The sequence below is a fragment of the Pinus tabuliformis genome, chromosome 4_1 (genome assembly GCF_031772625.1).
Source record: "Pinus tabuliformis cultivar Carrire ecotype Pingquan chromosome 4_1, CPIR1, whole genome shotgun sequence".
Taxonomy (NCBI): Eukaryota; Viridiplantae; Streptophyta; class Pinopsida; order Pinales; family Pinaceae; genus Pinus; species Pinus tabuliformis.
The window spans coordinates 34,175,990-34,197,478 of NC_142303.1; the positions used below are offsets into that span (position 1 = coordinate 34,175,990).

The 21,489-nt window shown below is 37.7% G+C and overlaps 1 protein-coding gene and 1 pseudogene across 2 annotated transcripts; both read left to right on the forward strand.

The window, feature by feature from the left end:
- The first annotated feature begins 6,799 nt into the window (after positions 1–6,799).
- Positions 6,800–12,328, forward strand: LOC149174052 (protein NUCLEAR FUSION DEFECTIVE 4-like). 2 transcript variants are annotated; one of them, XM_089419157.1, is made up of 3 exons: positions 6,800–7,998; positions 11,537–11,560; positions 11,653–11,896. In XM_089419157.1, the coding sequence occupies exons 1-3, from the start codon at positions 6,975–6,977 to the stop codon at positions 11,754–11,756; spliced, it is 1,152 nt and encodes a 383-aa protein (XP_089275283.1). In that variant the 5' UTR covers positions 6,800–6,974; the 3' UTR covers positions 11,757–11,896. The 2 variants fall into 2 exon arrangements, with proteins under 2 accessions (XP_089275283.1, XP_089275282.1); XM_089419156.1 differs by having other exon boundaries at positions 6,803–7,998; positions 11,537–12,328.
- Positions 12,329–12,468: 140 nt separating this feature from the next.
- LOC149174053 (L-ascorbate peroxidase 2, cytosolic pseudogene) overlaps positions 12,469–21,489 on the forward strand; it is a 49,108-nt pseudogene continuing 40,087 nt past the window's right edge.

Sequence of the window (21,489 nt, forward strand, 5' to 3'; positions counted from 1 at the left end):
GAACAGCTATTGGCGCAGTGCTCAGTCAGGAAGATAGACCGGTGGCGTTCTTTAGTGAAAAATTGAACGAAAGTAGGCAGAAATATTCCTCGTATGACAAGGAATTTTATGCCGTAGTCCAAGCTTTAAAGCATTGGAGACACTACCTATTGGGCAACGAGTTTGTATTATTTTCTGATAATTCAGCGCTGCAATATGTAATGCAACAGCACAAATTAAACCATAAGCACGCCAAATGGGTGGAATATCTGCAAAGTTTTACTTTCGTGCTAAAACACATCAGTGGGCAAGCCAATAAAGTGGTTGATGCTTTGAGTAGAAGAGCTTTGCTCTTGCAAGAAAGTACAATACAGGTGATGGGATTCGAACATCTAAAGGATTTGTACCAAACCGACACGGATTTCAAGGAAGCCTTTGAAGCCTGTCAAAATTTCGTGCTGAGAAATACAAGTCCATGGTTGGATTACAATTTGCAGGAAGGACTATTATTCAGAGGTGGACAGTTGTGTATCCTGGACTGTTCGATGAGGGAAAATATTATACGGGAGAAACATAGTGGAGGTCTAGCCGGTCATTTCGGCATAGACAAAACTTTGGAGCAACTCGGACATTTTTATTACTGGCCTAGAATGCGCAGGGATGTGCAACGATATGTGAACCGGTGTAAAGTCTGTCAACTGGTGAAAGGACATAGCCAGAATACTGGACTTTACACACCACTACCTATTCCGAGCAGGCCATGGGACTCCGTCAGCATTGACTTTGTCTTGGGACTGCCTAGAACGCAGCGGGGGTATGACTCAGTGATGGTGGTGGTAGACAGGTTTTCAAAAATGGCGCATTTTATCCCTTGTCAAAAAACTAGTCATGCCACGTATATAGCTCACCTGTTTTTGACGGAGATTGTTAGATTACACAGCCTACCCAGATCTATTGTTTCTGACAGGGACGTAAAATTCACAGGACATTTTTGGCACACCCTGTGGAAAAAGTTGGGCACACAATTGAATTTCAGCTCTGCATATCATCCGCAGACTGATGGACAAACGGAAGTAGTGAACAGGAGTTTGGGAAATTTGTTACGGAGTTTGACTGGGGAAAATTCACGGCTGTGGGATCGTGCTCTCGCTCAGGCGGAATTCGCTTATAACGATTCACCAAATCGTAGCACCGGACACAGCCCATTCCAAATCTTGTATGGCATGCATCCTCGGGGAATACATGAACTGCGAGATTTGGGAAAGTTGGAGCGGAGAAGCGCGGATGGCGAAGACTTTGCCGAAGCAATGAATGAACTACACGAACGGGTAAAGTTAAAGTTGCAGGACAACGTGCAGAAATATAAGCTGAAAGCAGATTCAAGACGGAGAGAAGTCCAATTTAATGTTGGAGATGAGGTCCTTGCACACTTACGCAAAGAACGATTTCCTAAGGGCACATATAATAAGTTAAAATTTAAAAAGATTGGTCCCTGCAAGATTTTGCGTAAGTTCTCAGCCAATGCCTATGAAATTCAGCTGCCACCTGATATAGGCATATCACCTATTTTCAATGTGGCAGACCTGTTCCCATATACTACCCACACAGAGGAAGACAGTGCGGTACGGCCAGAACGGGACACCCAAATTGAAGACAGTTCTTGGATGAGGCATATGCCTTCGGCTCAGACCCATGAAATTGAAGGAATCCTCGATACCCAGGTAGCCAAGAAGACACGCAGGAAGGAGTATCTACGATACCTCGTCAAATGGAAAAACCGTCCAATTGAGGACAGTTCGTGGCTCGACGCGGCGCAGATACAGAAGGCAGGTTATTCTGTGGAGGAGCTCATGGAACGGAGCCATGATTTTTTTTCTTTACCCCGGGAGCCTGATGCAGGAGCATCTGGCTGACAGGATAAAGATAAAATGAAGGCGGTATGGTCTCTGAAGGGGATGAAGGAGTTAATTCGCTGAATGGATACGTACTTGTGTTTTTCTTTTATTAAGTTGCCTAAGTTAATTTAGTGAATTGTAATTAGGAACAGTAGGAATTAGTTAATGTCATTGCTTCCAGACAGTTAATTTATTTTTGTAAAAACATAAAAAAAACATATATGCCAACAGACAATGAACAGTTCTATACGATAAATAACTGATGTAACCAATTGAACATAACTAACAGCAGTTAGTAACAGTTTCAGAACCCTGTTCTTAAAAGAGGGACAGAACACAATGTAAAGGGTTCGACTGTCAGAGAAATAAAAAAAAAAAGAGAAAAGGGTAGTAGTTTACTGTGCATATATTCACCTCTTCAGTGTCCCTAATACTGTGTATATGATTTGTTGAAATTACGTTTGTGGAGATTTTGGGTAAAACCTTACAGGTCACAACGCCATTGGAGCAATAACAACAAGCAGAGGAGGAGTGTGACTGCGTAGATTGCAGGTGGAATTTAAACAAACAAACAGGCTTGAAATCAATTATGTAAACAAAGGCACGAAAACTGGAGTTAACGAAACCAGCCAAGCAATTAAATTCTACAGTCACCAGATATGTGAATAAATAGCCACACAGTTTCATAATTGAATCAATATAAACGCAAGATAGCATTCTATTTCTTTATGCATATACATTCTGTTCGAAGCGAAAAGAAGGAAACCACTCCATAAAAAATATGACTCATGCTTAAGACAAGTGGGAACCAAACCCAGTAACCCTCGGTCCATTACAATGACCAAACAGTAGTGACAACCTACAGAGGAACCGAGCATCGAAGGTGGCTCGAAAACCAAAAATCCACTGACCCTACAGTCATAGTATGAAGCCGAACAGAAACAACTAACAAACAGAGAACGACACTACCCATGCTTAGTGGGAGGATTCAAGTGTCCATGCGCCGAAACCCTCAGGCTACCATACCTGCAACGACAAACAAAAAGAACGGAATGAATATTGGTAATATCAAAGGAGGAGGACTTCAAAACTGAACAGAATAAATAAAAAAATACAGTTGGTTTGCTTACCTGACGAAGGCAAGCCGCGACCGCCATAAATCCACCAGGTTTGCCCTGCTCACAAGGAGCCGAAGCGTTAGGTGACTGAATAAAAAGAAACAGAAATTGCTATCATAGAATAAGCGAACTTACCCTGAGAGAGTGGCGGAGGAATTGAAGGAGCTCGTCACCATAGTTCTGTCAAACCCTGTGGAGAAGTCGAACTTGGAACCAGAGAACCCTACCAGAATTGACATATCCAGCAAACGACTGTAACGACCAGGAAAAGCACAAGTACCGGAACTGTAGAACAAGTAAGAAGGAGCGCAGAGGCATAACAATTGATTACCAGCTCACAACAACAATCGACGCTTGAAAAGGAACCAAGAAGGAGCTGAATCTTACCAGGCTTATGTAACCCTTGCCAGACCAGTGAAAGAGACTGCCAAGACGAAGCGAAGCAGGGGAATGCAACCACAAAACCCACATTGAAGCCGCAAAGAACCGCCGAGAGCACACAGCATACAGGACCGGGAGAAATGACCGAATGAATAGTCTGGGCGCGAGATTGTGAACACCTATACCAAGGCGGGCTCGGGGAATCCCAAGGAGGGACAGTTGTCAAGCAAACAGAGACCATCGTACTAATCACCAGACCCATCATTTAATTCAACACCGTTTACAATCGTCTGTATAGGTAAAGGAAATCCCCATTTAATTATTACTTGCCTACACACCCGTTGTGGAATACATTGGCGGCGAATCACGTTGGCTGGCCCCATCATTGCCACATTCAACATATTCCTAAAACACCTTGGAATGAAAGAATTTATCACCTTTGTGATACTAAGAGGGTTGAAGATGAAAAATAATCTCTCTTGGATTGCCGAACCCTTACTCACATTTCAGTTTTAATTTTCATAATTTTTGGGACACTACCAACCTTCTTGAATTGTTAAGTTAGCAAACTATGGGGATCTAGGAAGAGTTCTCTCACTTCTTTTCAATAATAGAAATAAAATGTTAAAGAATCTAAGTTAATATCTTACTTTCTTAAGGCCTAATAAACCATATTGGTCTTAGTAGACATTAATCATCATCATCATCATCATATATTAAATATTATGAAAAATAATTATATTATTTTTATAATTAATGAAATGGAAATAAATAACATAATTATAGAAAATAAAATTTATTATGATGATGATGATGAAGATGGTGGTTAGCGTCCACTGAGACCAAACTTTGGTCTATCCGACCTAAAGAAATGAATTATTTAGTTTGATTTAAGATTTTATCCCTATGCTCAAAAAGCTTCCAGAGAAGCCTCCCGAGCTCAGTGTAATTTTGACAACGTAAAAGGCTACGAAGGTCAATATTGCAACACAGATTTTGAAACTGAGATCTAATGTGGTTGTACGCGGGGCACTGTAAGAGGAAGTGATTTTCATCCTCGATGTTCGTATTGTCACAGAGATGGTAGAACCTTTCCATTCATGGTGTTTTAGGAACTGCCCAACGACCCGTTTCACTATGGAGCTCATGAGAGTTTGTTGGCTACTAGAGAAAGCTTCCTCTGGTGTCTTCATCCCGAGTATGTGATGCAAGCTTCGATTTTGAAAATAGACCGTTGTGTTGGATGCCTCAGCCCACAAGTGAAGTGGTAGGCCTTGGTCATGCAGCATTGCCCCTGCTGCCAAACCCTTACTCACATTTCAGTTTTAATTTTCATAATTTTTGGGACACTACCAACCTTCTTGATATGTTAAGTTAGGAAAACTATGGGGATCTAGGAAGAGTTCTCTCACTTTTTTTCAATAATAGAAATAAAATGTTAAAGAATTTAAGTTAATCTGTTACTTTCTTAAGCCCTAATAAACCATATTGGTCTTAGTAGACATTAATCATCATCATCATCATATATTAAATATTATGAAAAATAATTATACTATTTTTATAATTAATGAAATGGAAATAAATAATATAATTATAGAAAATACAATTTATTATGATGATGATGATGGTGGTGGTGGTGGTTAACGTCCACTGAGACCAAACTTTGGTCTATCAGAACTAAAGAAATGAATTATTGAGTTTGATTTAAGATTTTATTCCTATGCTCAAAAAGCTTCCAGGGAAGCCTCCCGAGCTCAGTGTAATTTTGACAACGTAAAAGGCTACAAGGTCAATATTGCAACACAGATTTTGAAACTGAGATCTAATGTGGTTGTACGTGGGGCACTGTAAGAGGAAGTGATTTTCATCCTCGATGTTCATATTGTCACAGAGATGGTAGAACCTTTCCATTCATGGTGTTTTAGGAACTGCCCAACGACCTGTTTCACTATGGAGCTCATGAGAGTTCGTTGGCTATATCAATTTTCTTCTTGGAGCTAGTTAAAACAGAGAGATACTTCTGATCTTCTAGGGTGGGGTTGATGACCTCCTTATAATATCTTAATTTTATTTTGGCTGCTAAATCTTTCTCACAGCACATTTTTTCTTTGAACTTAGAAGTAACAATATTTTTAATGTTATTAATGTTTTGTGGATCTCCGAATGGCTTAACGAGGCCCTAGTATCTTTGTACCAACCTCGTTTGAGCCTTGGGTGGTTTTCGCTGGTTTCCTAGGCTAGCTTTAAATTCCAACGAAAACCACCCAAGGCTCAAACGAGGTTGGTATATATATATATATATTAAGCTCATAGAAGCATTTTTTTAAACCACCATTAATCATTTTATTTAGTTAATTTAAATGATTAGAGTTGATATGTGAAAAATTTAAAGTGATGATGTGGTGAAAATTTAGTTGGATAAAATATTTAAAAATTGAGAAAGTAAGTAAAGAAAGAATAATTAAATATTTTTTTGAAATATCAAGATTTGAAAATGAGTAGTTTTTAAGTGAGATTTTTTTGGAAAGATAATATTTAAAAAAATAAAAATTTAACTTTTAAAATAAAATTAAAAATAAAGTAACAAAATTATTTTTATTTTTAATATAAAAAGACAAAAAATTTAAATATAAAAATAAATAAAAATAAAAAATTTCTCATAGCACATTGTGGCACCCAATTTCCCAAAAAAATAAATAGAGTTTAATAATAATAAATAAACAAAATCTATAATATTAAAATCAGTAGATATATTAATAGTAAAATAAACAAACAAAATTTAATATGTAATGATGATGATTAATGTGAGGTCTATTGGACTTAAGAAAAAGAATTAGTTGATACTTTCCAAAGTTTATTTCTAGAACATAAGCTAGAGGAGAGTTTTCAGATCACTATAGTTATCTTAATTGAACAAGTTAAAAAGTTGGAAGTCTGGTAGATGTTTTAGAGATTAGAATTAATGCGAGTGAGGGCCGGACAATCCAAGAGAAAGTGTAAAGTGTTTTTGATCTTCATTTCTCTTAGTGTCACACAACTGACATACTCTTATTTCCGAGGGTGTGTGTTTTCGGGATAGACCAAAACTTCCGAGAGCGTGTGTTTTCGGGATAGACCAAAACCCTGTTTCACTCCCGTGAGAATTATTTTTACCTTCACAATATTCATTTTCTTCTTACCACTAATAAAGATAATAAAGATAAAGAATTAAAGATAAAAACATAATTCTGGTTAGGTAAGAAAAAGTTAATCAACCCTTTATATATATATAGAGTTGATTAACTTTATATATTCTTAATATATAACCGGTGCTTCACCTGCTGTCGATGTCGATGGCAGTGGAAGGCCCACCCAGCACTAGGATTGAGTGATCGAGAGAAACTCATAAAGTCGCTTCACAGAGACCGGCGTTACACGGAGACATTTGCGAAGGGGGTAGGAATCTTCGTTATTTTGTACTACCTCCGCTACAACCATCAATGCATTTTACACATAAGACAAGGGGAAAAACTCTTCCTCTCACAGTAGAAAAAGCTCTTCCTCTCACAATAATTCCGAGGAACCGCATAGCAGTGTCTAGCTGAAACGAAGGCGAACATTAATGGGGAAATTAGGAGTAAGGGGTGGTTTAGTGGAGAATAGATGGACAGTTCTGGTGGCCAGTATTTGGATCGAATGCTGTGCAGGTGCGGCATACAGTTTCAGCATCTATTCTGAAACCATTAAAACTCGTTTTGGATATAATCAGCAGCAGCTGGGCACCATCTCGGTGTCCAAAGACATAGGAGAATGTGTGGGTATTCTTTCTGGAGTTCTGTATGATAGATTTCCTCCATGGCTGGTTCTGCTGGTCGGATGTCTGCAGAATGTGATCGGATACATGCTTCTATGGCTCTTCCTCACTCAGAAATTGCCAACGCCTGCCCTGTGGGAAATTTGTTTAGTCATCTGCTTTGCAGTAAACAGTCAAACATACTACAATACAGCATCTATTGTGACTTGCGTCAGCAATTTCCCTGCCGACAGAGGAATTGTGTTGGGATTATTGAAAGGCTGTTTGGGGTTAAGCAGTGCCATACTTTCAAGATTCTGGCATGTCATCCCATCAGCCCAACGCACAGATAGTTCTTCGTTTCTTTTAATGGTGGCGTGGCTTCCTTCTGTCGTTACATTTCTTCTTATGCCTTTTGTTCGCAAGTATTCTTTTGATACAGGGCTTGAATATGATGAGAGCCAATTATATAGTGCACTCCCAGATTCCAAGGAAGAAGAAGAAGTAGAGAATTTGGGTCATGAAGAGGTTGCTGAACAGAAAGATTGTGATAAGAATTCAAAGAAATGGACTACAGTGAAGCTCCTTTCCACTTCAGCACCAGTTGTTGTGTTAGCAATATTTTTGATGGGGTGTGCGTTTTGGAGACAGGATGACTCGCTGGTGAATCGAGTCCAATGCACTGCACAAATTTTGATTCTGGTATCGCCATTGTGGATTGCTTGGAAATTAACAGCGAGAAAGATGTTAATGAGGTCTTCAGTAGATGAGGCGCTTATCATCGATGGGTCTCAGGGAGAATGCAAAGGCGAAAGTGACATAGGCCAGCCCGGGCAGCCGGTTGATCTTAACGGTGCGTAGTCTTTATAAGCTAATGGTTAATTGGGCTTAGTTTAATTTGGATTCAATTACTTTACATGTTGAGTATTCTGGCAGAGTTCAATTTTTCATGTGTTCTGTTTTTAAGTGAACTTATGGTTTTTTGGATTTTTTTTTGACTGCTTAAATAAATTTAGCGCAGATTTCATAATTAAAATTTATAATTCTAATAAATTTCAATTTTATTTAAAAAAATAAAATTATATATATCTATATATATGAAAATTTGGATTAAGGTTTTTTGAAATTTTTTTAATATAGTTATAATTTTTATTATATATAAATAGCTCTATTTGCAACTTTTTCTTATTAAATTTAAACCAATATCTTAATAAAAACTTAACAATACAAATAAATTAATTTAAATTATGAATTTATGATATATTGTTTTTATTTAATTATTATGTATTATCTTATAAATTTAAAAAAATTATAATAATAATATACGGAATATAAACTAGAAATTATATATTGTATAATTTCTTTCTCAATCAATTCTCATTTTAAATATATGCTTTTTTTTGTTTTGTTTATTTGTTTTTCTCAATATGTTAGGAGGTTGAGTAAGGGGACCACCAATAGGGATTTGAAAATTTCTTTAACCATACATCTATTCACAAGGAATCCAAAACCATGTAAAGCTTTTATATATATATATATATATATTATTTTTAACTTTTTTTTTTTATAAAATTTAAATTAATAGTTTAATTAAAACTAAACTTTCTGCAAATTAATTAATCTACCAGGTATAATATTACGATATTTATATATTATATATTATAAAAAATATAAAATCACATCTCATTAACCTATACTTAATTAATTTATAACATATGGCTTTATTTAATTATTATATATTATTTTTCAAACTTAAAAAAATAATATGATAAATCATAGTTGACGTGTATGATAAATCATAGTTACATCTTCAACATATCCAATATATCACCGAATCTAAGCATAAAATTGAACATATGACTTAACATCACAAAGTACATTAACAAAGCACTTGATTATTATCTATATTAAACTAGAAAAACATATACTTAATATTTTTAAATAAATATATTTTCTTTGAAAAATATTTATAATTATTTACTTTAAAAATAACAATATTTTGAAATAAAATAATTTCATATTTCAAATTTTCCATATACTAATTAACATATAGATTTACACTTAATTGATTCACTATCTATGTTGAAAATATATACAAGGTTGTTCGTTAAAAATCAATTGTGAATTTCTTTTATATGTAACATATTTTATTTTTAGTGACGGCATGCCCATTTTAAGGTTTTATGTTAAAATTAGTTTTTTTATGTAAGATATTTTATTTATTAATAACCTTATTTCATAAGGTTATAAACTAGTATTTTTCTTTTCAGGTTTTTAATTTGACTATGAAAATTCGACTGGACTTTTTTGTTTTGTCTTATAGGTTATGTGAGTTTAGATTGATATTTTTAATATGCGGCCTGAATAGTTTTTATTTAGAGATATTTAATTTAATTTTATTTTTGGTTTAAGTCCGGAACATGTAAGTCTACATTTATCATGTGGTTTGAGTAACTATAATCCAGAGAAGTTTAAATCTCAAAATTATGATATAAATCACATTAACTCTTAACATAATTAAATTTTTACCTACCTAATTTAGAATTTAATTTAGAATTAAAAAAAAAAAACCTTAAAAACACAATCTGTTACTAATATTCTCTCCAACTCCTAAACTTAAAAATTACTTCAATATTATTACTATGTACGAATAATAAAAAAATACTTTATAGTTTTCATAAATTTAAAATTAAAGACCTCTCCCTTGATCCCGAAATTAAGATAGATATACATCATTAAGATATCCCGGTTAGGCCATATTTGTTCCCAAAAAAAAATTAGGCTCGCTTAAGAATTCGATGATTTCAATTGAGTATTAAATTTTTGTTAACATAATATTTAATATTAAATTTTTGTTAACATAATATTTAATATTAAAAATATAAACAGTAAATTTTATTTTAAAAAATATTATAAAAACAATAAATTGGTAGTTGTAAAAAACAGTAAATTCAATTTTTAAATGGGGTAGAAAGTAGTAAATTTGTAATTGTAAAAACAATAAATTTATGATAGAGGATGGTAAGTTTTATTGATAATATATATAAATTCATGACAAAGGATTGATAAGTTTTAGTGAACTATTCAAAAATTATGAGAAATTAGTCATTTATGATTACCTCTGATGGAAATGATCATACGTGAATGACTTACTTAATGGAGTTGAATCCCAAAATGATATCTAAGATATATAATTTTGAAAATAATTAAAATATGACAGAGGATGGTATGTTGGATAGTATGTTTTAGATATATAATCTTGAATTTTTTTCGTATTGAATTTTACAAAATCTAAATTATATTGAACTCCATTTGAATGGTTCATGAGGCACAATATTTGCTAAGGTTTTGCAAATGGGGTAGCAAGCTAAGTGGGCTTGATTGTGGGGAAAACTCCACAGTTAAGAGCGCTTGAGCCAAGGACGAGCTGGGATGGGTGACCTCCCGGAAAGTCTTGTTTAGCTGGTGCAACCCCGGGAAAAGTGATGATTGACGCTCTGTGATTCATTTCACTAGTTTCAATCCCACTTCTTCACCCTTGCCAGCAAAATCATGAGAAAATGATATCTAACTATATGATAATCATGCACTATTAGTATACCTATTAAAATACAAATTTCAATCCCACTTCTTTTGTGTGTGATTCATTTCACTAGTTTCAATTAGTATACCTATTAAAATACAAATTTCAATCCCACTTCTTTTGTGTGTGATTCATTTCACTAGTTTCAATCCCACTTCTTCACCTCTGTGAGCAAAATCATTCACTAGTTTCAATCCCATTTCTTCTTCTGTGTGTGATTCATTTCACTAGTTTCAATCCCACTTCTTCACCTTTGTGAGCAAAATCATGAGACTAGTTTCAATCCCACTTCTTCACCCTTGTGAGAAAATCATGAAACTAGTTTCAATCCCACTTTTTCACCCCTGTGTGCAAAATCATGAGACTAGTTTCAATCCCACTTCTTCACCCCTGTGAGCAAAAGCATGAGAAATTAGTCACTTACAACTACCTTTCATGAAAATGGTCATAGATGAATGACTTACTTAATCCCAAAAATGATATCTAACTATCATGAGAAATTAGTCAGTGATCACTACCTCTCATAAAAAAATGATATCTAACCATATGATAATCATGCACTATTAATATACCTATTAAAATACAAACAATACAAAATCATGTCTTAATTTCAGTATTATATGTCTTTTTTATATAATTAATAAAAGTGTTTTTTCTGATTTGGAGATGTCTGACCACATTGTCTGTACAATCCACATTCTCTAGTAGAAAATGTTACATGCCAAGTCAGGCTAAAAATAAAATTTCTGAATTTTCTGGTTGAATTTAGCGAACCTGACATATTGTTATTAATCTCTTATGTCTACAGATGCAAATGATAAATCGCTTTCAGGTGCGTTGTGCAGTCTTAATTTCATGTTGGTGTTATTTACTTCTGCTATAGCTTTAGGGTCTGGATTTGTGGCATTGAACAATATGAACCAGGTAGCAACTGCCCTTGGTTATCTGGAAGGCGACGTAAGCATATTCGTCAGCCTCATATCGATATGGCAATTCATAGGGCGCTTCGGCGGGGGTGTGTTTTCTGATTATTTACTCCACCGATTTAGAATAGCAAGGCCATTGGTGACAGCGATAGCTGCATTGGTTCTATCGTGTGGATATGTAGTAGTAGCCTTTCCTTTCTCTGGGAGTCTGTACGTGGCATCCATTGTTATAGGGCTTTCAGTTGGAGCAAACTGGTGTTTGAATCCCACTACAGTTTCCGAGCTCTTTGATCTTCGCCATTTTGGGACTCTCTACAACGTTGTGCTAGTGGGGAATCCTCTTGTATCGTATGTGCTTTCTGTGTGGGTGGCTGGATATTTATATGACGCAGAGGCCGAGAGGCAAGATCTGCAGGGGAAATGTAAGGGCAACAAATGCTTCAATCTCACCTTCCTCATCTTGTCAGCGGCCTGTATGTCAGCAGCAATGGCGTCCTTCTTCCTGTGGATCAGAACCAGGAATTTTTATAAAATGATTCACACTTGATCACAAGCATATTTGTAACTAACTGTAGACACAAATTTATGTATTTAGTGTTTATGTTGACACAAGGGATAGTGGTGTATATTGCGACCTATATCGCATTTAATATATTGATATGATGTGTATCTTATTTGTGTACCAATAATTCCCTGAAGCGGCTAAAGCAACAAACTCAACTATATATAAAACATGCAAAATTTGGATTTGCCAGTAAAGTAATGATCCAAATTATATAGCCCTGCGATGTGCATATTATTTTGTCTGCCAGTGATGCCCTGCAGCCGTGCACAAATACTGTGTGAATTGGGGTCGCTCATACGAATCTGCCCTGATGCCATGTGCAAATTGTGTACAAATTCTGTGTGAGTTCGAGTTCGTCATACGAAACTGCCGGAAGGACACAGCTCTAGCGCGAATGCATAGTACACACTATGTGGGGTGTTGGGGGGCAGGACAAGACATGTCCACCATGGAGACACTAGCTCCAAAATACTCAAGGTCTCGTCTTTGTGATTGATAGCAATGGCAGAGAGGCCCTCATGCTACCTCTCCCACGACAGTCGACTAGAACTTATGGTGTGAAGAGCAAGATGTGAGGCGCTTTCGGAGTCATCGAAAACCTAGAGGAGCTTGCACACAACGCCAACAATGGTCTACATATTGCCATCAGGCTGCTGGAACCTATCAAGGAACAGTTCCTACCATTTCATATGCTGATTTCTATATCTCTCTCGTCTTGTGGCCATTGAAATTAGAAGAGGGCCATTTGCCTCATGCCACTAAGGGGTTGATCATTTTAGGGATGTGTTTGGTCACATGGGTCTCACTAACAAGGCTATTGTGGCTCTCTGTGTGGGACGTTACAAGGAGTGATCTAGATTTGAGGGTGGGTCAAAACAAGAACCAAAACAAGAACATTTTTACATGCACATCTTATACACATATATTTAGATCTGATTCATTAATCAAACACACAATACTATCTTAATATGTAATGGGATAGGCACAAGAGATAACCATAACAACCTAATGCAGAACTAAGTGAGTTTAAACTTCACACATTTTGGAAATATAACTCTCTAGATGAATGCATTGGAACACTAATACATTGGAACAATATGTTTTTCTTTTTAACTCTAACACCCCCCTTAATGGAGAGATGTATTCTCTTGAATGTCTAAATTGTCTTAATTCCATCATTTAAGGTCTCCATCAATATGTTCTTCTTTGCAACATATGATCATTTGTGAATTGAAAAACCTCCCCATCAACAATGTCTATGTTTGATCCAACCTCGGATTTTGAGCATACCCCTATCATACAAACATTACCAAAATGTTGATGTCCATATAAACAAAAAAATCATTCACCACACTGCATGGGTAACCAATTGTCATGGCCTCGAGTCGGCACCAAGACCTGTTGGAAATTTTTTAATGGGGAAAATACCAAAAACCAAATAAACAAACACACAGAGACAATGCTCTGTTTCTTTTGCTCCAAGATCTTTTGTGCACACAGAAGACTTAAAAGAAATTTCACTGAGAGACAGAGTATTTCACCACAAAAAAAACTTTCTATTCATTAAAACCTGATACAAAGATTTACCACTGTAAAATCATTTTCATATTCACTGCTGTGAAAAACAACTTACTGCTGTAACAAAAGTTTACATGAGCTTACTGCTGTAAAACAAAATTTACATTCACTGGTGTAAAAACAACTTAGGCTTCACCATTTTCTTTATGCACTGCTTGTGCAAAACCACACATGGTTTTTGCTATTCCAGAAATTACATCACCTGGTTCTATCTTTTTACACACTGCTGTGTGTTTCACCTTTTACTGCGCCATCATCAATCTTTCGTTGCTGTGAACACCTATGTATTTTACCTCCCGTGTGCAATGCATAATAAAAGTCAACACACTCAAAAACATAAAAACTTATTACATATGTTTTCACATTTAATACATGCCGTATATAAGAAATATATATAAAAGACATATATTATACGTGCCCATACCCATAATAAAAAGGCCCACCTAAATCTACGTAGCACCATTAAATTCAATGACTCTCTCTCACCTACCGCGGTCAACCATAAACCTTTTACTCCACGCAATGCATTGAATTTAATATTTGCCGTATGCAGGTTTGGAGCAGCTTCGGGCAATCAACGGTTGAAGAAGGTGGAGCACATCCGACGGTGGAGGGCAATATCGGAAGACCAACAAGTGCTGAACTTTATCCTCCGAGAAAATGACGTTGCGTTACGTCAGGGCTGAACCACGTGTCAGCTCCACATTTTCTCGGGCCCTTGTGTACGAAAACCATTCTCTGCAGGTAGGCGGTCCGAGAAATCTTTAAACCGGTTTGTGGTTTTTGCTGGCGGTTTTGGGGAGCGTACGACTGCGTTGAAATTAGATTTCAACACTCCCCTTTAATTTCAACAGCTGGGCATTCGGTCATACCGAGACACTTTCTCAAAAATTCAAAGCTCTTCTGATCAAGTGGCTTTGTCAAGATGTCTGCTACCTGCTCTTGAGTCCTGCAATGTTCTAGGACAATTTCTCCATTGTTCACTAATTCTCTGATGTAGTGAAACCTTGTATCAATGTGTTTCGTTCTCTTATGAAACACTGAATTCTTTGACAGTGCAATAGCTGAGCTATTGTCACAAAAGATCACTGTCGCTTTTGCCTGCTCTTGGCCTAAGCTTCTCAACATTCTTCTCATCCACACTGCTTGACATGCTGCTGCTGTAGCTGCCACATATTCAGCGTCTGCTGTAGACAATGCTACAATGGACTGCTTCTTAGAAGCCCATGAAATGGCTCCTGAACCCATATTAAAAACATAACCGGAAGTGCTCTTCCGATCATCTACACTTCCAGCCCAATCGCTATCTGTGTACCCAACCAAATCTGAATGTTCTGAGGCATGATATAAAATTCCAAACATTTTGGTGCCTTTGACATACCTCAAAATTCTCTTTGCTGCCTGCCAATGTGCCTCCTTTGGCCTCTCCATGAACCTGGAAATTAAACTAACAGCATACATTAAATCAGGCCTAGTAGCTGTTAAGTACATGAGGCTGCCTACAATACTCTTGTACAAACTAGGATCAAAATCCTTGCTGCTGTCCTCTCTGCTGAGCTTTAATCCCATTACTGTGGGAGTGATGGCTGCCTTGCATTCTTCCATCTTAAATCTGCTCAAAATTTGATTTACATATCTTGCTTGAGATATAAAAATTCCTTTTTCATTTTGATCTACTTCTATGCCTAAGAAGTATCTCAAGAAACCCATGTCAGTCATTTCAAATTCATCCTTCATGACTGATTTAAAATTCTTAATGAGCTGATCATCATTACCTGTGAAAATAACATCATCAACATATAAGACAACAATTAAAATCTTACCATCCTTTTCTTTGATGTAGACTGTGGGTTCTCCTTCACATTTGTCAAATTCATTATCCAATAGATATGAATCTATCCTGCTGTACCATGCTCTTGGCGCTTGCTTCAGCCCATAAAGAGCTTTCTTCAATTTGCACACTTTGTGCTCTTCACCTTTCTTCTCATAGCCGAGAGGCTGTTCAACATAAACCTCTTCTTTTAACACTCCATTTAGGAATGCTGATTTCACGTCCATTTGGTAGACTTTCCATTTATTTTGAGCTGCTATGGACAGCACTGCTCTCACTGTTTCCATTCTTGCAACCGGGGCGAAAGTCTCCTCATAATCTCTTCCATACTGCTGCTTGTAGCCTTTAACAACCAGCCTTGCTTTATGCCTTTCAATCTTGCCTTCAGCATTGCTTTTGGTCTTGTAGACCCATTTCACTCCAATGACTTCTTTGCCTTTTGGTAACTCAACCAAATCCCATGTTTTGTTTCTCTCTATGGCGTTCATCTCCTCATCCATAGCTTCTATCCATTTCCTATCTTTGATTGCTTCTTCGAAATGAATAGGATCATCAACATGACAATACAAGGCAAATAAGGAATTCATTCCTTCTTCATAAATTTCACTTAGATTTCTAAACTTCTTACCTCGTTCACTTGGTGTGCAAGTGCTTGAAGATGCACTTGAATTTCCTCCTTGTGGTGTGCTTGGAGAAGCACTCTCATTGATCCTCAATGGTGTTCCTTGCTGTCCTTGTGTTGGTGCTGCTGTTTGGGGATTCATTTCAGCCACCTCCTCTTCATCTTCATCATGAGACAAACAGTGTTTAACATTAACTGTCTTCTCTATGCTTCCATCCCAAGCTTCCTCTTCTATGAATTGAACATCTCTGCTTACAAAGAACTTCTTGGTAGATGGAATGTATAGCCTGTAGGCTTTGGATTCCTCACTGTATCCAATGAAGATGCATTTCTCCCCTTTGCTGTCCAACTTCCTCCTTAGCTGATCTGGTATGTGTGCATAGGCCACACACCCAAAAACTCTCATGTGGGTGACTCCTTGCTTTCTCCCACTCCATGCCTCTTCCGGCACTTTGTTCATCACTGCTTTTGTAGGACACCTGTTCAAAATATACACTGCACAATTTACAGCTTCAGCCCAATAATCATTTGGCAAATGCTTTGCCTTCAACATGCTCCTCGCCATATCCATGATGGTCTTGTTCTTCCTTTCAGCAACTCCATTTTGCTGTGGGGTGTACCTAGTTGTAAACTGTTTATGTATTCCATTTTCTCTACAAAACTTTAGGAATTCATTTGAGATATACTCACCTCCTCTATCAGTTCTCAATACTTTTATGTGCAGCCCGCTTTGGTTCTCCACAAGTGCTTTGAAATTTTGGAATTTCTCAAAGACTTCACTTTTGTTCTTGAGGAAATATATCCAAGTCTTTCTTGTAAAATCATCAATGAATGTCAAGAAATATAGGCTGCCAGCTAATGATGGAGCTTGCATTGGTCCACACAAATCTGAGTGGATAATCTCTAAGGGTGTCTTTGCCCTTATGCTTTTCCCTGATGGAAAACTTTCTCTGTGTTGTTTGCCCAATATACAACCTTCACAAAGGCTGTCCGGCTTCTCTATCAATGGTAATCCCTTTACCATTCCTTTTCTGCTCAATAAGTTTAGACCTCCAAAATTTAGATGCCCGAATCTCAAGTGCCATAACCAGTTCTCATCCTTTGGCACGCTTTGGAAGGCCTCTTGGGTGACTGCTGCAATTTCACCTTTGTTTTTCATGTCTGCCCGGATCCTGAGAGGGAACATCCTATTCCTTGTCATCTTCACTTCAGCAATGCATCTTTTGCTGGGTGGTATATCCATGATGGTGCACACATCATTTTTAAAGAAAACATTGTAGCCCTTATGGACAAGCTGTCCAATACTCAAGAGATTACATCTCATTCCGGGGACATAGTATACATCTGCTATGGTTTTCCTTTCTCCTTGCTTTGAAAGTATTTTTATTTCTCCTCTTCCCATAACAGACACCTTACTATCAGTTCCTAGTGTGACTTCTGATTTCACATTTTTATCTAGGGCAGAAAAGAAGGCTATGTTTCCGGTCATATGGTTGCTGCAACCTGAGTCTAAAAACCATATGTCCTCACTATGTGTTTCAGCCATGTTACAAGCTAACAGGACATTTTCTTGACTGCTGTTTTCTCTTGTAACATTTGCATTTTGTCTGCTGTTCATATCATGCTGTTTCTTTCTACAATCACTAGCATAATGTCCATACTTTTTGCAATAATAGCATTGAACATTAGATTTATCATACCTTTGTCCTTGAGCATGATGTTGTCCTCCTTGTTGGCTGCTGCCTTGGCCTTGGTTCTGATTTGGATTGTTGCCTCTTCCTTGTGCATTTGATGAGTTGTTCCTTCCACCTCTATTCTGGCTTCTGCCTCTTCCTCTTTTGTTTCCTCTGCCTTGACCTCTGCCTCTTCCAAAGGACATCTGGGTCTTAAAGGCTTGCTCAAGAGATGAGTTTTCATTCCTACTCAACATCTGCTCATGTGTTATCAGTGATGCATGTAGATCATCAACTGAATAGCTTGAGAGATCCTTTGTCTCTTCAATGGTGGTGACTATGGCATCAAACCTTGAGGGTAAGACCCTCAGTATTTTCTCCACAATTCTTCTGTCTTCAATGGTTTCTCCATGAGTTCTCATTTGTGTGATTACTCCAATCACATGAGTGAAGAATGATTCAATGTTGTCTGACTCCTTCATGCACAGATTCTCAAAGTCCTTTCTCAGCAATTGTAGTTTTGCTGTCTTCACTCTCTCCATGCCTTGATAGGCTGTCTTGAGGGTTTCCCATGCATTGTGTGATGTTTTAGCTGCTGCTATCCTTGGAAATATACTCTGGTCTACTGCTAGATGCAACAATAAAATGGCCTTTGCATCCTTCTTCCTATTGCTCTTCAGGAGATCTCTCTCTCCCTGAGTTAATGCATTGAACTCAGTTTCATTTGCTGGTTCTTCAAAACCATCTTCAACTATTTCCCATAAATCTTGAGAAGCAAACAAGGCTCTCATAGTTATAGACCAGTAGTCATAATTCTTCCCATTAAACTGTGGGAGCTGGGTATTAAACATACCCATACCAGTGCTTGTGCTGGCCATTCCTTGACTGTGTATTTAAAAAAAACTGACTGTCTCTTTCAGCAGCAACACAAAGAAAAATCTTTGAGAAATACCTGAACCCTTTGTTGTATGAGTCTTCTGTCTGCCTGAGAAGTTTTGCTGCAGCAACAACCTTCTCCCTTCAGCTTCTTTAACTTCTTTAAAGAGCCTAAGCCAGCTCTGATACCACTGTTGGAAATTTTTTAATGGGGAAAATACCAAAAACCAAATAAACAAACACACAGAGACAATGCTCTGTTTCTTTTGCTCCAAGATCTTTTGTGCACACAGAAGACTTAAAAGAAATTTCACTGAGAGACAGAGTATTTCACCACAAAAAAAACTTTCTATTCATTAAAACCTGATACAAAGATTTACCACTGTAAAATCATTTTCATATTCACTGCTGTGAAAAACAACTTACTGCTGTAACAAAAGTTTACATGAGCTTACTGCTGTAAAACAAAATTTACATTCACTGGTGTAAAAACAACTTAGGCTTCACCATTTTCTTTATGCACTGCTTGTGCAAAACCACACATGGTTTTTGCTATTCCAGAAATTACATCACCTGGTTCTATCTTTTTACACACTGCTGTGTGTTTCACCTTTTACTGCGCCATCATCAATCTTTCGTTGCTGTGAACACCTATGTATTTTACCAGACCAACGAGTGTCTCTGACCACCCACGAACACTTGGAGAGTCGAAACACCAAAGTTGGATCGAGTGGACAAGAGCGCACGATGAGCGTGCCCGCACGAAGGCAGGGCACCCACCTACACGACGAGGGCCACTTGATGGTGACTTGGCAAGGAGCGTGCATTGTAGGGCGAGTTGAGAGGCGCGAACATGCTAGAGCGGAGGGCACCCACACAACTTAGGCAAGGAGCGCACACATCGCAAACTTATAGCGGAAAAATAATTTTGTGGACCAGTGTCCATGGGCACACCCGCACCAAGGTGGGGCACCCAGGCATCATGACATAACAGATAAGAAATGTGAGTGACAGTGATGGGCAAGGCGAGCGAATGATAGCAACGGACGAAGAGTGCGACAGGTGAATGAGGGGCAGTGTGTGACATGACATAGCGGAGAAGACAATGACCAATAGGGCATAGCATGGGTAGCACGACAAGGTAGAGCACCAAGGTAGGGGGCCTGCTCAGCAAGGGGTGCCCACCCACACATGGGCAAGTCGACCCAGGGGCACACCCAACCATGAAGGGGCGTCCACAAAACTTGAAAGGTTGGCTCCATGGAGGAAGAGGTGCTGACCCACATAATTAACTTTGGTTGAACGTGTATAAGTAAGAGTGGAAGGCATGCGGGCAGAGAAGTTTGACCAATAACATTGCAGAACAAAGCAAACCACAATATCACAAAACACCAAGAAGACACACTAAGTGTAGGAGGACAGAGTAGAGTGGCCGCAAGAAATGTGGGGCTCACCCAGCAAGCCAACACGACTGGGCAGGATTGCAGAAATCTGATTTGTGTGAAAATATTGAGGTTTCTTGGTAGGTCAACCTGCAGGCAGAGTTGCGTAGAACGTAGGCAAGGGCTGCACGCATTGACAGACTTGGGTAGAGCATGTAGGCAGACTTGGGAAGAATGCAGGAAACAGTTGCATGACTTGACAGACTTGGGAAAAGTGTGCAGGCAGAATTGGGCAGAACGTAGGCAAGGGCCACATGGCTTGACAGACTTGGGTGGACGAGTTGTTGGCCTAGGGCAAGAAATTGCCACACCTTTAAACACTGTAAATTTACTGTTGTATTCTATTTGTAACAGTTAATAAAACGTTGTGGAGAACTACTTGGGGACTTTCCCCCTCCCACCATAAGTAGTTTTCATTGTTCAAAGTTTGCAATATTGCAATATTGTGTTGTTGTTATGTTTATATTAGAATAAATGTTATCGCATAATTTAATAATTGAAGTAAGTTAGATTGAAAGAAATAATTTCCGTTGCATAAATAAAGAAGTGAACACTTAACAGAAAAATTGATTAAGTGTTGGAAGTAGGTGTAGTTCGGGTAAGAGTAGTTTTGAAAAGGTGAAATTGTGTCTATGTTGTACAATGCCCACAGTGGACTTGAGTTGCCACAACGTGGGGCCATGATAGATGGTATCAGAGATTGGTTTGGGGAGGAGCAAGCTTATTTGAAGTGTTGAAGTTTAGCAACGGTAGAGGCACATCAGGATTAGGGCCGAGATGAACGAATTAGGTACTTGGAGGCACAACTAGCATGAGAAGCTGGGTGAAAAGGTTGATTGTGGTCGCAGTGCATCGTGTTTTATGACAGTTTGACAGCGGCATAGACTTCGGTCGAGGGCCGATTTAAACGATAAATGATGGAAAGTTGGCTAGAGTTCCATCGAAGACTTGTTAGGTCCCTATACTACTAGTGTAACCCCTTATTGTTATTAATGCAACCCCCTTATTATATTTTTGTTCCCATGTAGTCCCCATATTGTTATTATTGTGCCCCGTAGAAGCCCACTAATATTATTATTGTTCCCTTACATTATTATTGTTATGCGAGCTCTGATTATATTATGACCCCTTAGACTCCGATATATAGAAAAGAGGTCTTGTCATTTGTATCATCCAAGAATTGTTCATTTGTGTAATGTAAAGGAGGTTGCCCCCTTGAAGAGATTGATCTCTAAGTCATTAATCTAT

What these genes read in the sequence shown, in the direction of transcription:
- LOC149174052 (XM_089419156.1), top strand. Translation starts at nt 6,975, where the DNA reads ATGGGGAAATTAGGAGTAAGGGGTGGTTTAGTGGAGAATAGATGGACA. An exon ending in GCAGCCGGTTGATCTTAACG is followed by an intron (nt 7,999 to 11,536) that starts GTGCGTAGTCTT and finishes TTATGTCTACAG; the next exon opens with ATGCAAATGATAAATCGCTT.